Here is a 14,607-nt window from a genome sequence, read left to right on the forward strand (position 1 = left end):
ATTCAACAACAGTCAAATTGGTCTATACCAAATTCAATGAAGACAAGTCCACCAATTATCTGCTGGAATGTCATGGCAATGTAAAATTGCTATAAGAGTTTCTAAAAGTTTACTCTCTCTTTCTGTATTTAACTTATTTTGAATGAGTAACAAACACTTCACAAACTGGCCCTGTTCTAAGGACTTGCAACTCCAAGTACAGTCTTTGGGTCAGTGGCATGGGCATGCCCTGCGAACTGGTTAGAAATGCAGGAACTCAGGCCAGAAGAGAGGCCTGTGAATCAAAATCTCTGCATTTTACCAAGTTGCCCAAGTGACATGTATGCTCACTACTGTTTGAGAAGCAGTGTTCTAAGGGAACTATGGATTCTATTGCATGCCCCCAAAGTGGCTTAGACCCTCCTCAGGCCCTTGCTACCATGAATACTTCTTCGCCTTCTCTCTTCCAGTCCTCAAATGTGCTATGCAGTGTTATCTTCCTCTTATTATTTTCACTAAGTTCTTAGTATCTCTTCCATTCCAACCTTGAAAATTCCTTGAGGAAAGAGACATGTATGCCCTTCTGTATTCTCTGGGTTTGTATTCTTTCTGCTTGCATCCAGTGGGTACTTGAAAATATTTGGGTTGAGTTAAAGGGATTCAAGTAATTACTAGAATCACTAGCACTTACTTAATAGTTACTTTAAGCCAGGCACTGGCTAATGCATTATATGCCTGATCATTTGATCTTCACAAGTGCCCATAAGAGAGAGGTAACTACCATCATCCCCATTTTACAGATGAAGAAGTGGAAAATCACAGAATATAGCATGTTTGAGGCCACATAGCTAGGATGTGGAATTGCCAGGACTTGAATTTAACTGACCCTAGAACCCACATAGATCTATGCCGTCACCACACCCACCGGTTCTCATCCTCTAAGTGGGCCAGGATCTTCTCTAGCTTCCCCTTGCTTTCTGTGGCCATGCTACATGAAGCGTGCTGTCCGAAACCTGGTTCCTGGTCTGTAATGGGGCTGGAGTGCCGCAGCAGATACAGGTCCTCATCTCTGCATGGGTATGGGGAAAGGAAAGGAGATGGCCAGTCACTGTACCTAGAAACAGCTCAGGGCATGTGTTCTCAGCTCCCAACTCAGGCCTCAGGAGATGCATGGTGGAAGATTCTCTTTTAAGTCTTGTAGAGAGGGAAAAGAGGCTTAAGAGGGATGGAAGTATTCAAAGGTGGCAGAGGTCATGGTTGGGTACAGTAGGAGACAGGGTTTTCTGTATGCTGGGGCTTCTGATTTCTACTTAAAGCCCCCTGGGAAATGATTTCCATTTTGTGCTATTCCTTCCCCTTGCCTACCCTTCTTTTCCCCACTCCCAGGGGGATCACTGCCTGCCTGAATCACAATCAGGGCCAGATTGATCCATGTAACTAGCAGCCCTTAGGCCCTCTGAGTGGGCAGGTACCTTCCTAGAGATTAAGGGCCATTTCTTGGGGCTCAGCAACAGAGACTCTCTCTGGACACACTTCAGTCAAGTCCCTGCTGTCTCCCTAGGGTTGCTGGGGCACTAGCTGGGGCTTTGGCATCCTGAGCATAAGAATGGTTCACTTCTGCAAAGTTAGATGAGAGTGTATTCTTCTTCCCTCAAATCTGGGCATAGAAGGATGTGACAGGGAGGTAGTATATCATTCATTTTCCCTACTCACTTGATAGAGGGCAGACTTTTTCTCTTACTAAATACTGTGCCCAGAAAGCAGCTTTCCTTCCTTAGTCAAAGACCCTAATCACCAAGCCCTCCTCCCCTTAAAGATATACTCTTTCCAAATAAATAGTGGCAGAAGAATCCTAAAGAGAGGTAGAAATTTTGGAAAAGAAGCAGCTGTGAAAACTCACATGCTGTCATCTGGGGACAGGCTGTCATTAAAGAAGGAGCAATTTTGACTTTCCATCTCAGCAAGCCTGGGAAAAAAGAACAGGGACAGAGGGGAAAACAGGGTGGGGGGCTTGTTTTCATCTCAAGGACTCTAATCCCACAGTAGAATCATCAGTTTTGGAGGCTGCCCCAACCATACCTAAGTGTTGGGCCTTGGTGGCTGCCACATACCCCACTGTGCATGTCCCCCTGGCCTGACTTCTTTCTCTTTGCCCCAACTGAAAACCCCTTCCCCATGAGACTCCTTACAATTCCTCTCCCCCAAACCTGGTGGTACCTGCTGGCGAAATGCTCAATGCGGGAGTGTGTGTCAGCATGTGGTAACCTCGGGGAAGAAGCCAGCCTAGAAGAAAGCAGCAAAGACTCAGAGGACTAAAGACTGGGCAGCAGGGCAGCCTGTTTCCTTACCGCTACCATCCCCCTTCCTAAATTAGTGAGATGGGCAAGAGCTGATGGGAACAGGATACAGAGGCTGGATGTACAGGGTCTAGTTCTCAGGCCTAATTCTTCGTCAGGCCTAAATTGAACTGTCCTATCACTAGGCGGGTTTGCTCTGGATCACTCTCCTGGACCACATGGCTCTCAGCCCCTTCACATACCCAGGCTCATCAAGGCTGCCCACAGCCCCTGTCCAACCACTGGTACTCACGTCTCATTGTAGTCAGCCTCCAGCACTGATTGTACAGGCAGATAACCTCGCTGAGGGTGTTTGCTGAAATAATGCTTTGAACGGAATTTGTTCTTTAAGGTTGTGGCAAAGTCCCTCATGTTCTCACTGGATGTGGTCTGAGGGGAAACAGTGTAGAAGAACTCACCTTAAAGGCTTTGGAATATGATGGGGTAGGTGTGGCTGCTCCTCTAGAGCAAGATATGTGACTAATCTTCCACTCTTGTTCATGCCTACCACACCCTGCTCCTAGAAAAAAGTCCAAAAGGACACATCCCAAACTGGGAACACTGGCTGCCTCTGAGAAGTCAGACCAGAGGGGTGAAGACCAGGCTGAGGAGAGAGGTCTTTCATTTTATACTTTAAACACCTCATATAATTTGAATCTTCTACAATAAGCACATATTTGTTCACTTTAAAAATCTCATTTACATAAATTATAGCAACATAGATGAGCAGGAGGAAGAGGATTATCAGTTTACCATTTTGAGCCCCTTTTCCATGTATGGCTTTTATAGCATTTAGTTTAAAATGATAATGAAAGAAAAAGAAAGGGCAAGGTCCCTCTTCCTACTAGGTTGCATGTTTCTGTACCAACAGAATTTGGACAAGGGAACAACTTGGAGGGATGGATTGTGGGGAAACTGGTTGAAAGATGGGGAGGCAGGGTGGGAGAGAGCAGTAGGGGGAACGGTGCATATGCTTGGGGCTTTGAGAATATCTGTGGGACAGAAAAGGATAAAGGAGTTGAGGAAGCAGAGTCAGCTCAGGCAGCCAAATCTGTAGTTGGGCAGAAATTCTGTGGCTGCTGACCAATTTGGACTCTGGTGGCTATGAAGGGCATGGTTTCCAAAGAAAACCAAGTGTAATTGGGATCCAGGTAAAGAGAATACCCCGATTCCTCCCAAGAGACTGAGTAATTAATTTGAGGACAAACTTTGGTATTGACTAGAAGAGATGGAAACAATGACAAAGTAGCAGGTAAAGACCAGGTGATAGGAGCAATATAAGAAACTAGAAGGGAAAAACTAAAGAGAGCAACAGAAAGCTCATTGCCTGAAACTGTCTTACTCTATTTTTTCCTGAAACTTCTGTAGGCAGGAAAATAATGAGTGTCTTTTAAATGGCTGAGAGTGCTCCTGGGATGCTATAGCCAGCTGTGGCCCTGGTGAGGGAGAAGCTCTGCTGGAAGAACAGAGAGGTCTGAATCCCTCAAACCGGTGAATCATCAGGCTTGTTGGGAGAATGCTCCCCCGAGGAGAATAGAATACATTTAGCCAATGCTTGGCCAAGTAGATCAAGGGCCCAGAACCTGAGATCTGCCTCCCCCTCCTACTTGGCCTGGAGGCTCCGTACCGGGGTATAATACTCCATGATGGGGTAGTGCAGCTTGTTGCCTTTGCTGGCCCTGCCTGTCAAGAAGCAGGTCTGGCAGATGTCCACATTAAATTGTTTCAGACTCCGGTACCTTGGGGAGAGGAGAGGCATTAGGACAGAGGATCCAAAGGACCACAGTCACTTCCCCATTCCCCTAATATACAAATATAGACAAACATTAGATGGGGGTGTGTCATGGAGCCATAATATGCTCAACCTCCTATATATAGCAGTAGCTGAGTCCTTACTAAATTATTAGTCTTATTATATAGAACATATATTCTCCATGAAGTGTGGGAAATACCATGGTCTTACCATCTTTTTTAAAAGGAAGCGTGCAGGTATCAATTGCTCACAATACCAAATAGCTTTGTAAGCAAGGATGACCCCAAAGTGTTCATCTTACAGGTAGTGGTATATTACTCTTCCAGTTATTCTACCAGCCCTGGGAAAGTTAGCTGAAAGTTATTTCCAAAAGTTTTTTTTTTTTAATAAGAACTCTAGTATTACTATTATTATTATATTATATTTATTATTATTATTATTAAATTATAATTCTGATATAGACTAGCCCTTCAGAACCTGTTCCCAAGCCTGGCTGAGCTGCCTGTGCCTAGTAGTATATAGAATGGTGAAATGCCTAGACTTAGAGAAGTCAGAGGATCAAACATCTGGTCCTGGATCTATAATAACCATCTCTGTGAACTTGATCAAGTCACATTCCACCTCTTTGCCTCATTTGCTTATAAAAAGCATGGTGGTTGTGAAGAGAGTGTGTGTTAGTGCTTTAAAAAGTCAAAACATTAAGCATTGTATTATGAAATCCAATTTTAGGATAGTGATTTCCTTGTGGGAGAAGGATAGGAATGTAATAGGCGGAACTTCAAATGTATTGTGATAACATGTTATTTCTTAAGCTTGGTGGTGGTTATGTGCTATGGGCTGCTGGAGCTGGCTCACAATAGCTCGCAAGAACCAATTGTTAATATTTCAGGGATTTTCCAACTTGGTTGTTAAATACAGCCATTATTTTATTTTGTATTATTTTTATTTTTTAATTTTTTATTTTTAAAAGGGTCTCTGTGTCCACTTGTTTATTACTATTAAAGATTTTTTATTCTTTTATTTTTAGAGAGAATAGAAAGGAAGAAGAGAAGGAGAGAAACATGATGTGTAAGAGAAACATTGATTGTTGCCTCTCTCACACATTCAACTGGGGATCTGGCATGCAAATAAGGCATGTGCCAGACTGGGAATTGAACCAGCAAACTTTTGGTCCACAGGCCAATCCACTGAGCCACAGCAGCCAGCGCACAGCCATTATTTTAAAAATAAATTATATAAGGTCAAAATTAAGTAAATTAAAATATTAAAAACGGAAGTAATAAATATTCAAAACTTGTTGTTTTGTCTAATCTACATGGCGGAAGTACTGTGCATCTCTTTCCAACCTCTGCAGGTAGCCAGACATTGGTCATAGTGAGAGTATTTACATCTTGGAAATCAGCAAACACTACAAATTAGGTTTCTTTATTGCTTCATGGAGAGTCGGTTGTGAATCATTTGCCAGCATACCATTTGGTACATAGATGTTCTTATGTCAGTATGCTGGGGTTTCTGGGCTCTACTTAATGCTCTCTGGGACACCATAAGCAAATTACTTCCCCTTCTGTGCTGTTCCCTCACCCACCACATTTGGCTTGTCTATACATTTTTGTAGGTCTGGACTATTTCATAATATAACTAAAACAAAAGAAAATATTTAAGATTGTTTAAAAAGTTAAACATTCTGCAATAGAATTATAACAATATATAAAAACATACAATAGATTAGTTGTACTTATGTAATTAGGTAATACATTTTTTGTGATATATGATTTATTTGCAACGTGGCCTATTTACAATTATTATTATTCTATCAGGTATTGTTTTACCTACCTGAAGCCCTTGATGGGGCACTGCCTACAGATAGAGCACTTGGTCTGATGCTTCACTTGCTCTGCAATGGTGACCCGATGCAGAACAGCTAGCCACACCATGGATTGGGGCTCCAAGTTGACCCATTCCAAGAACTGCGAAGCTTCAATGACTGGCTTCCCAGTGCTCTAGGGAAACAAGAAGCCCAATGGCAATGACTGAGACCCAGAGTATCTTGTCCTCAGAATGGCAGCCCTCAGAAAGAGCAGAACTAACAAGACCTGGGTTGGTCTATTTTCCAGAGGTGTCTACCTTCTGTCCTGTCCTAGCAGAACTGGAACCCTCTCTGGCAGGACTCTGACGCTAAAAACGCAGGGAACCCTCTGCCCTGCTGTTCCACCCCAACAAACTCCCTTATATGTGAGTAGTTCAGATCAAAAGACTCGTTCTTAGTTCTCCCTCCCTTCTTCCCACCCTCTTTCCCATTATCCCTCCCTTCCACCCTACCCAGGTCCATACTCACAAAACGGAAGCAACTACGGACACTGGGCTCCACATTGCTGCCCCCAAAGGCTGCCACTTCCCCCAGCTGACGGGGCACCTGAATGGCCTCATGAAGCAGGACACCAAGGTGGCGCTGGTCACACTGGCTGCCTGAGTTGGCTACTTGGCTGAAGAGGTCTGCTGGCCCCACCATAAGTCATGACCAACCCCAGTGCAGGAATGGCCAGAGAATGGTGCAGGGAGAAAGAGCAGAAAAAGAAGACAGGGAAAGACCACATAGATTTAGCTAATGCCTTTTGAAACTGGAATATCTAGAGGCCAATCCCTGACCTTCTAGAAGCCCAAAAGTTCTAAAAAGAGCATTCTCTGAGTTCAGAGAGGAAAAGTGAGATGGACAAAAGAGACAGAACATCAGAAAGAGAGAACACAGAGATGAAGACAAAGAGCAAACTGGGTGAGAGAGCAGTGCCAGACACAGATAAACACAGTTGGGAAAACAGGTTCTCAAGAAGCAGGATGAGTGGTGTGGGATTTAGGGTTACCTGGACATGAGTTACAGCTAGTCTGCCTTATCCCCTCCTAGCTTATATCGTAGTGTTTTCTCAATTCTTCACACAAATGGAAAGATAAACTGACACAGATAATCCAAAAAAGAGGAGATAATTAAAAACACTTGATCATCTATGAATTATCTCTAAGTGATTGTAGAATAAGCTGTGGTACTTATATTTGAATATGGGATATATCTGCCCTTGTGGGAACTCTCCCATAGCACTCAAACCTTAGAAAACCTCCTCCAGAGATTATTGTCTGTCTGCTTCACACTTCACCTAAGGCTTAGAAAACACAAAAACATGGAAGACAGAGGGCCTGGGTTTTAGTACTGGATCCATTACTGACTAGCTTATAGAACCTTAGTTAAGTCATGAACCTCTCTATGCTGCAGTTTCCTTACTTGTGAATTGAAGATAAATAATCATTGTCCACCCCATGTCAAAGGAATGTTGAAAGAAATAGGAGGTCTGTCCAGAAGGTATACAGCCATGTAATATGAAAAATAGAGACATTTATTGAAGAAGGCAGAAGATACAAGAAATACTGTACGTAGGAAAATGACACCTCATTCCCCTTCACACAGTTCTCCCAAACGCCATTAGCTACCATGTTGTATTTTCCTGAATCTCATGGATGATCTTAAATCTCTTCTCTTTCAAAGGCAATTTTAGTTTTGGGGAAAGCCAAAAGTTACAGGGCACCAAATCTTGGCAATAGAGGGGTAAGTCACCTGGGTGATTTGATGTTTCACCAAAAACCCGTGCTTGAGAAATGATGCATGAACAGGCACATTGTTGTGATGAAGTTGCCAATCACCAGTTGCCCATAGCTGCAGCCTTTTGAATCATCTGAATAGTTTCCACATAGGAATGTTCAAGCTTCATGCAAAATTTAATGCAGATTTGTTGCTATACTCGTTCAGTCATTTTGAATCAGATGGCCACACAGTACACATGCTCACTCAATGGTGTCTACCACCCCCACAGCCTAGTACAGTGAAGTTGTCACTGTTTAAGCATGTGCATTCCAGTCCACTTTTCTTGCCTGCCAGGTTACATCAATGTTGTGCAAACCATCCTTGTTAAATTAACAATGGCTGGACTTTTTCCAGACAAACCTCATTAATAATAACATAGCTATGAACATGCTTTGATATGTTTCCTTCCCTGTAAAGTTTTCCCAGACAGACCACAGTCATTTCTCTTCTGTGATCTGATATAGCACATATCCTTTGCCATCCTGATTAGTCTAATTAACACTTTATAAAAACTGTTTTCTGTGTATTTCTGTCTCCTCCTCTGGACTATAAACCACTTGAGGCATGGACAATGTCTAATTGAACCTAGTGCTCACCACATTTATCAAAGTGGTTAACACACAGTAAGCATTTGACAACTAAGGATGCTGCTGTAGAAAAGTACAACAGATGAAGGATAGAGGTGAAAGCAAAGGCACTATCCACCAGAGAGGCTGAAAACTACAGAATTACATACTGTCCATCTCCCAGTAATGGGGATTATTGCACACTACCAATGTAATCACATGGAAAGTCTCCAGTAGGAAGTGTGACATGGCTTGAGCTCCAGACTGGAGAAGGCTAAGCCTGATAGACCATGAGGAAATAGAACTAGAAAGTCTGGACTCTGGGTACCCCAGGATGCTAACTCAGATCCAGGTAAATAATTACATCAGATTAGAAGAAACCAAACCCACTGGAGTGACACTGGGAATAAAAACAAGCCTTAGGCCCATCTTGGCCTTTGGCTATCGTGGGTTCTTTGCAATAGCCTAGACCAGGAAGTATCATAAGATAGCCTGAGTAGCCCCCTCTGCTGAGTCCTAAGACCTACCTTCTGCTAGTCTGTTACCCTCCCTCCTCCCACCACATCTCTCCCTCTACCCTACTCCACTTCCAGATTTTGAAGCTGTACTCACATTGAAGTTTTTCCTTCACTTCTGTGCCACACAGGCATGCAATGCCAGTCTTAAAGGACAATGCCCGCATCTTTCCACTGCGACCACTAGGTTTAAAAGAAGAGACTGAGAACATAAATGTGTGTAAATGGTTAACATCTTGGCAGTCATTTCACTCACAGATCTGACCTCAGCAGGGCTCTGTGCCAACCATGCCCCAAACTGAGTTGGGTCCAAGTTCACCATGGGAGCAATCTCTTTCCACCAGGCCCACTCCAGATGTCCTATTGAATCTCATCCTGGAGGCTGCAAGGGCTGCAAGTCCTTACCTATCAAATACATTGAGGAGCCAGTTGAGGCTCATGTCCACACAGAGTGGCACGTTGACCAGGATGCCTCTTTCTTCCTCCAGCCGTTCATATAAGGCAGTCAGGCAGTGAATGACCTCCACCACATCCATCACATGCTCACTGGCCTGAAGATCATGCTCATTAAAGATCTCCAAGGCTGTGGCTATAGTTACGAGGTCCACTAGGAAAGAAAGGAGAGACAGAGAAAATAGAGCCAAAAGAAGAACCCCACACTCTAGGCAAGGAGATAAGGCTACCAGCTTCATCAAATTTGACTCAGTCTCCAGACAAACCACATGTAAGTGTGATACAAGCTTGTCCTTTACCAAGGAGGGGAGAAATAAGCAAAAGGCCTCCTATATTAACCCAAAATGTTTCTATACCCATATGCTCTTTGACATCAGCTTCAAGAGGATGGTGGGATGTGAGTAAACTCACCTCTTTTGTTGGAGAAATCCCATTTTAACTTTCTCTGTCTTTACATATATTTCAACTGCAAAAAGGTTTGTCCATGGATCTTGTTCTGAGAACCTAGTCACCACTTATGAAGGCTCAGATGTGCCTGGGTAATTGTGACATACCTCAGGAGGTCTTTAAACTACCCCCAGTGGTGGAAGCAGACTAACCAGACATGCCAGAAAGACTGAATAAACAGTGTCTCTGAGAAAGGCTGGGAGGCACATTATATCTGTAGCCATGCTTTCCCCTAACCATGGACATATCCTTCAACAGATCTGCTGCTACATCGAATAACCCCAAGATGGGGTTGTATGAGCTAAGATACTTACTGCCATAAAACAGTTGCTTGATTATCCATGTTGGGCAGGAAAGAAGGGACAAGGAAGAGGATAGCTGTGGGTTAATTTTCAAACAGGTTTGGGGCTTGGAGAGAATGGAAGGGCTCTGGAAAGAGCAGGTGTTCATAGCCAGCACATCCAAGCCTTTGGAAGATTCCCACCAAGCCAATCAACAACCCTGGCCAAGGTGGGACAAAAGTGGGAAACAGCCGACAGAGAGGAAGAGGAGTAGAAGGAAGGCCATAAGGGAAGTGTGATGGGAGACTTACAACGCAGTGCCTTCTGAACTCTGCGTAGCTTCATGGCAGTGCGGTAGGCTGAAAACTTAATGTTATTCAGATCAGCTGCAAAGAATGGAAAGAGACCCACTCAGATCAGAGAAATGCACATTAAAATCACAATGAGATACCATTATATACCCACTAGATCGGCAAAAGATAAAAGTCTGACAATAGCAAGTGTCAGCAAAGATGTGGATGAATAACTGTTAGTGGAAGTGTGAACGGATACAATCACCTTGGAACACAGCATGGTATTACCCAGGAAAATTGAACATTCAGCTATCCTACAACTCAGCCAGTTATATATCCAGATCAGTGATTTTCAAATGTTTTCTGACCAAGACACATAGTGAGAAATTCATTTAAAATCATGGTTAAATATACATACTCATGTGAGTATGTATAAATAACTGAATCAAACATTTCAGGAAAAATACCATCCTAGATTTGATAAGCTAAAAACATAAAATTAATATCAAATATGATATTGCTAAAGATCTGTTGCACTTTCTTTCATATTTCTTGGTCTATTTCAATTTTTAAAATACTTGTCATAACACTGAAACAATGTTAAACCTGTAGTCTGAAAAACATGCACATGTGCACCAGAAGGTTTTCACAACAGCTCTTCAGCAGCACTGTTTTTATTAACTCCAAACTGGAAACAACCCAAATGCCTATCAAGAGTAGTCTGGACAGAGAAAGTGTAGTATATGCAATGGAACACTCTACAGCATTTCAAATAAATGGACTAAATTCATATACATCAACATGGATAAAATTTGCAACCTAAAGGTGAGTCTTTGTTAGTAGCCAAAAATACGGCACATGAGAGTCACATTCATTACATCCTGCACAGTGTTTCTCAAAGCAGATCTGGTTCACATCTACAAGCATAATTTCCTGATGTAATGATAAAATGGTCCAGAGGGAATGTAGAACCTCCAGGTGAGGGAGGTGCAGAGGGGAAATGAAAGGAAGCTGCTGGAGGAAGGACAAGGCACTCACTTCCATCCCCACCTGCTTGTTGAATGGGATTCCATTTTGTTCTTACAGAACAAAGGCAGCTGAATATCCACCCTATACAGGAATCCTGCATTCTTACCCAGGGTTTGGTATAACTCTGTCATCTTGGGATGGTCCCAGCATGTGGTCTGAGCCTGGTGGCTACAAACAAAAACATCAATAGCACCGGGGTCCACACCACCCCTTACCTCCCTCACACAAGTGCACCCCACTCAGTGATAGGTTGGATGCAAGGAGCTGCAGGATCCAGGGGTGAACCCTGACGATCCTAAGGCACAAGGGTTCACCTTTATCCAGGTAGAATCTTGAGCTCTTGAGATGAGTTGGAGGAAAAATTGGACTGCATGAAGGAATCCCAACAGATAAGGAGAGACAGAGACAGGTAGAAAAAAAAAGACAGGCGAGGGAGGGGATGGGCAGGTGACTGACCCACTTCTGATTCAGATGGTCACTCACTTGATGTAGTAGGGAACTTTATTGGGTGAAATTGCTCTTTCCCACGGAATCTGGACAGAGGCTGTTAAGGGAGAAGAGAAAGAAAAAGAAGCTGGTCACTCATGCTCTTCAGGCCCCTAGAGACTCCCCTGCTCTGTCTCCTAAGTAGAGGTCAAGCCCCAAAGAGGATGCCTGACTCTCATTGGTAGCTCTTAACAGCCCCTAAGCGTGGGACAAAAAGTAACGAGTGCACTTCTCTCCCTGATCTTACGGCAATGGAAAGAAAAGAGATTTTCAATGATAAAATCACGTTCTAGAGATGTGGCAAGGGCATGAACAGGAATACCTGACCCTGGCCACCCTGACAATCTTCTCCCTGACCAGGGTGGCATTTCTACCCATTCAGCTACAGGTAGCTGGGGTGCTGTTGTGGTTATGAAGTGGAACCTACATTCTTCCTGGGGCTCAAAGCCCTTTCCCAAGAAGGTCAAACTACTTAGTCCTATGGGACATCCGGGGATAGTACTGCCCATTTCTCTATGGTGAGAAATTCTTTAAAGCAGCAGTCCCCAATCTTTGGAACCAGGGATTGGTTTCATGGAAGACAATGTTTCCATGGACTGGAGGTGGAGGGAGACAGGAGACAGGAGGTGGACCTCAGGCGGTAATGTGAGCAAAACTTTGTTTGTTAGCCTGCTGCTCACCACTTGCTGTGTAGCCAGGTTCTTAACAGGCCATGAACCAGTACTGGACCACAGTCTGAGGTTGGGGACCCCTGCTTTAAAGGATGTCCCTTTCTCCTTCATGTCTTTATTTTTTAGATGTTCCAGGAGAGGCTCAGTTACCTGTCTAACCTTCTAACTACCATTTCTCTGAGTACAAGAGCCCTCTGCAGGTATAACTACATATCAGTTCTTATCATAGCAATAGTTCCAACTGCCATTAACATTTGTTGAGTTCCTACCATGTGTCAGATATCCTTTTAATGCTTTGTGTGCATATCTAATTTTCAGATCTCTATATTGCTACTGTCTCCACTGCTACCACCCTGATCTGAGCCATCATAATCCCTCACCTGGATTATTGGAATATGCTTGCTTACAGGTCTCTCTGTTCCCATTCTCAGCCCCCAAAACTCTGACTCTTCTGTTGAAACAAGTCAGACCATGTCATCCTTTTTCTGAAACTCCTCCAAAGGCTCTGCATTCCTTTCGGTATAAAATCCCAAATTCTTACTCTAACCTACAAGGCCCTCTGTGCTCTGGGCTGCTGCTACCACTCTGACCTCCCACTCTCTCCCTTCCTTGCTCACTTCTACACCAGTCTCCTTGCTGGTCAGTAGGCATGTCCCTGACTTAGGGTTCTGGAAGTTGCTGTCCCCTTTTCCTTATATGCTCTTCCCTCAGATATGCACATGGCTCATTCCCTCACCTCCTTGAGTCTTCCTCTCCATTTCCATACTCTCAGTGAGGCCTTTCCTGACCACTTTATTCAGAATTGCAATGCCTGGCCCCCTTAAGTCCATCACTTCCTATTCACACCTAGGCTGCTTTACTTTTTCCCATACCACTTGTCACCAATTTACCTCATATAATTTTTACTTATTTGTTTATGGTCTGGCTTCCTTCAAGAGAATATAACCTCTACAAGTCTAAAGACTTTTCTCTATTTTGTTCACTGATGTTGCCCTTGTGCCTAGAAGAACACCTGGTCCACATTTAATTTCCATAACCCTGTGAGCTAGGTAATATTTTTACTTCTTTTTATATATGGGAAAACTGAGGTTCAGAAATATTAAGCTTTTTTTTTTTTTTCCCAAGCTTGCACGGCTATTAAGTCAAAGAGCTGTTACCCAGACCCAGGTCTCTCTGATTTGAGAGTTTATATTTTTAACCACTATACTATACTGCTTTAACCTTATTGTATCTAGAATGTCAAGGTATACTGGGCTCTCACTAGGCCCCCAAGAGACAACAGTAGACTCTCCCAGAAGGTGGTGGAGACCCCGCTAAGTAAATTTCAGTTTGTCTCACGTACAGGAGAGGAAGTGCTGTGACCCAGGCCCAAAGTCCCTGTGGGCATCCTGGAGCTGCTTAAGTCTCTCTCCAACTGAAACCTACGGAAAGAACAGGTAGGAAGTCAGTGGATTCATTCAAGATATTTAGTGTGGGATTTCCAGGTGCCTCCAAGAATCTTTGTGAAGTCCCTTACAGGCTGATTCTTCTCTGGTTCCAGCTCCTCCCACCGACACCCAACTGCTAACTCTCCCATAGGACTCCCAAGGGTCAGAGGTGAGCATCCCTAATGCCAGGTCATAGTCACTCTTCATCTGTCCTGGTGCATCCTAAGTGTCCATATTTAGATATGTCCCTATCAGATCTTCTTTTCAAGCATTCCTCATAGCTTAGAGGTTCAGAAACCTGTTACCTGGCCCCAGATTCTCTACTATTCTCCTATGTAGATCCCATTTCAATGCCCCTTCACTTCCTTTGGGCATAGCGAATTTTCCCCCAAGCCTAGTTTCATTGAGGCACTTCCTTATGCCTTACTCCAGACTTCTCTACCTGTAGCTGTTTCCACCGGATGTTTATCTGCTCCAGGGCCCGGGAATTCTCCATTGACAAGTGCACATCAGAAATGGCAAGTTGATGGGCCAGATCATTCACCAACTTCACTCCATCTTTCATGGGGGAAAATTCTTCTTTGAATAGCTTTAGAACCAGGGCCCAAGTCCCATAGTGGACAGAGAGTAGAAAAGAGAATCTATTAGTCATTTACCTCAACTCCTCCCTCTTCACTCAGAGATTTTGTTTCAACAGCACAACCTAGGTGCTTGCCTATTAGGGCAACAGGAGTAAGATGTGA

General features: G+C 43.6%; 1 protein-coding gene across 1 annotated transcript in view; it reads right to left on the bottom strand.

The window, feature by feature from the left end:
- DRP2 (dystrophin related protein 2) overlaps positions 1-14,607 on the bottom strand; it is a 34,389-nt gene that overhangs the window by 9,997 nt on the left and 9,785 nt on the right. Inside the window, exons 6-19 of the mRNA XM_054572283.1 lie at positions 14,307-14,453; positions 13,780-13,858; positions 11,764-11,824; positions 11,387-11,448; positions 10,270-10,344; positions 9,183-9,384; positions 8,875-8,960; positions 6,404-6,561; positions 5,902-6,068; positions 3,943-4,054; positions 2,569-2,705; positions 2,197-2,262; positions 1,880-1,945; positions 905-1,048 (exon numbers count right to left, since the gene is read on the bottom strand). Coding sequence (XP_054428258.1) covers positions 905-1,048; positions 1,880-1,945; positions 2,197-2,262; positions 2,569-2,705; positions 3,943-4,054; positions 5,902-6,068; positions 6,404-6,561; positions 8,875-8,960; positions 9,183-9,384; positions 10,270-10,344; positions 11,387-11,448; positions 11,764-11,824; positions 13,780-13,858; positions 14,307-14,453 — 1,562 coding nt within the window. The remainder of the gene's footprint in view (positions 1-904; positions 1,049-1,879; positions 1,946-2,196; positions 2,263-2,568; positions 2,706-3,942; positions 4,055-5,901; positions 6,069-6,403; positions 6,562-8,874; positions 8,961-9,182; positions 9,385-10,269; positions 10,345-11,386; positions 11,449-11,763; positions 11,825-13,779; positions 13,859-14,306; positions 14,454-14,607) is intronic.

Source organism: Pteronotus mesoamericanus, unplaced genomic scaffold (assembly GCF_021234165.1).
Source record: "Pteronotus mesoamericanus isolate MK-2021 breed Mesoamerican mustached bat unplaced genomic scaffold, CSHL_Meso_final contig_227, whole genome shotgun sequence".
NCBI lineage: Eukaryota > Metazoa > Chordata > Mammalia > Chiroptera > Mormoopidae > Pteronotus > Pteronotus mesoamericanus.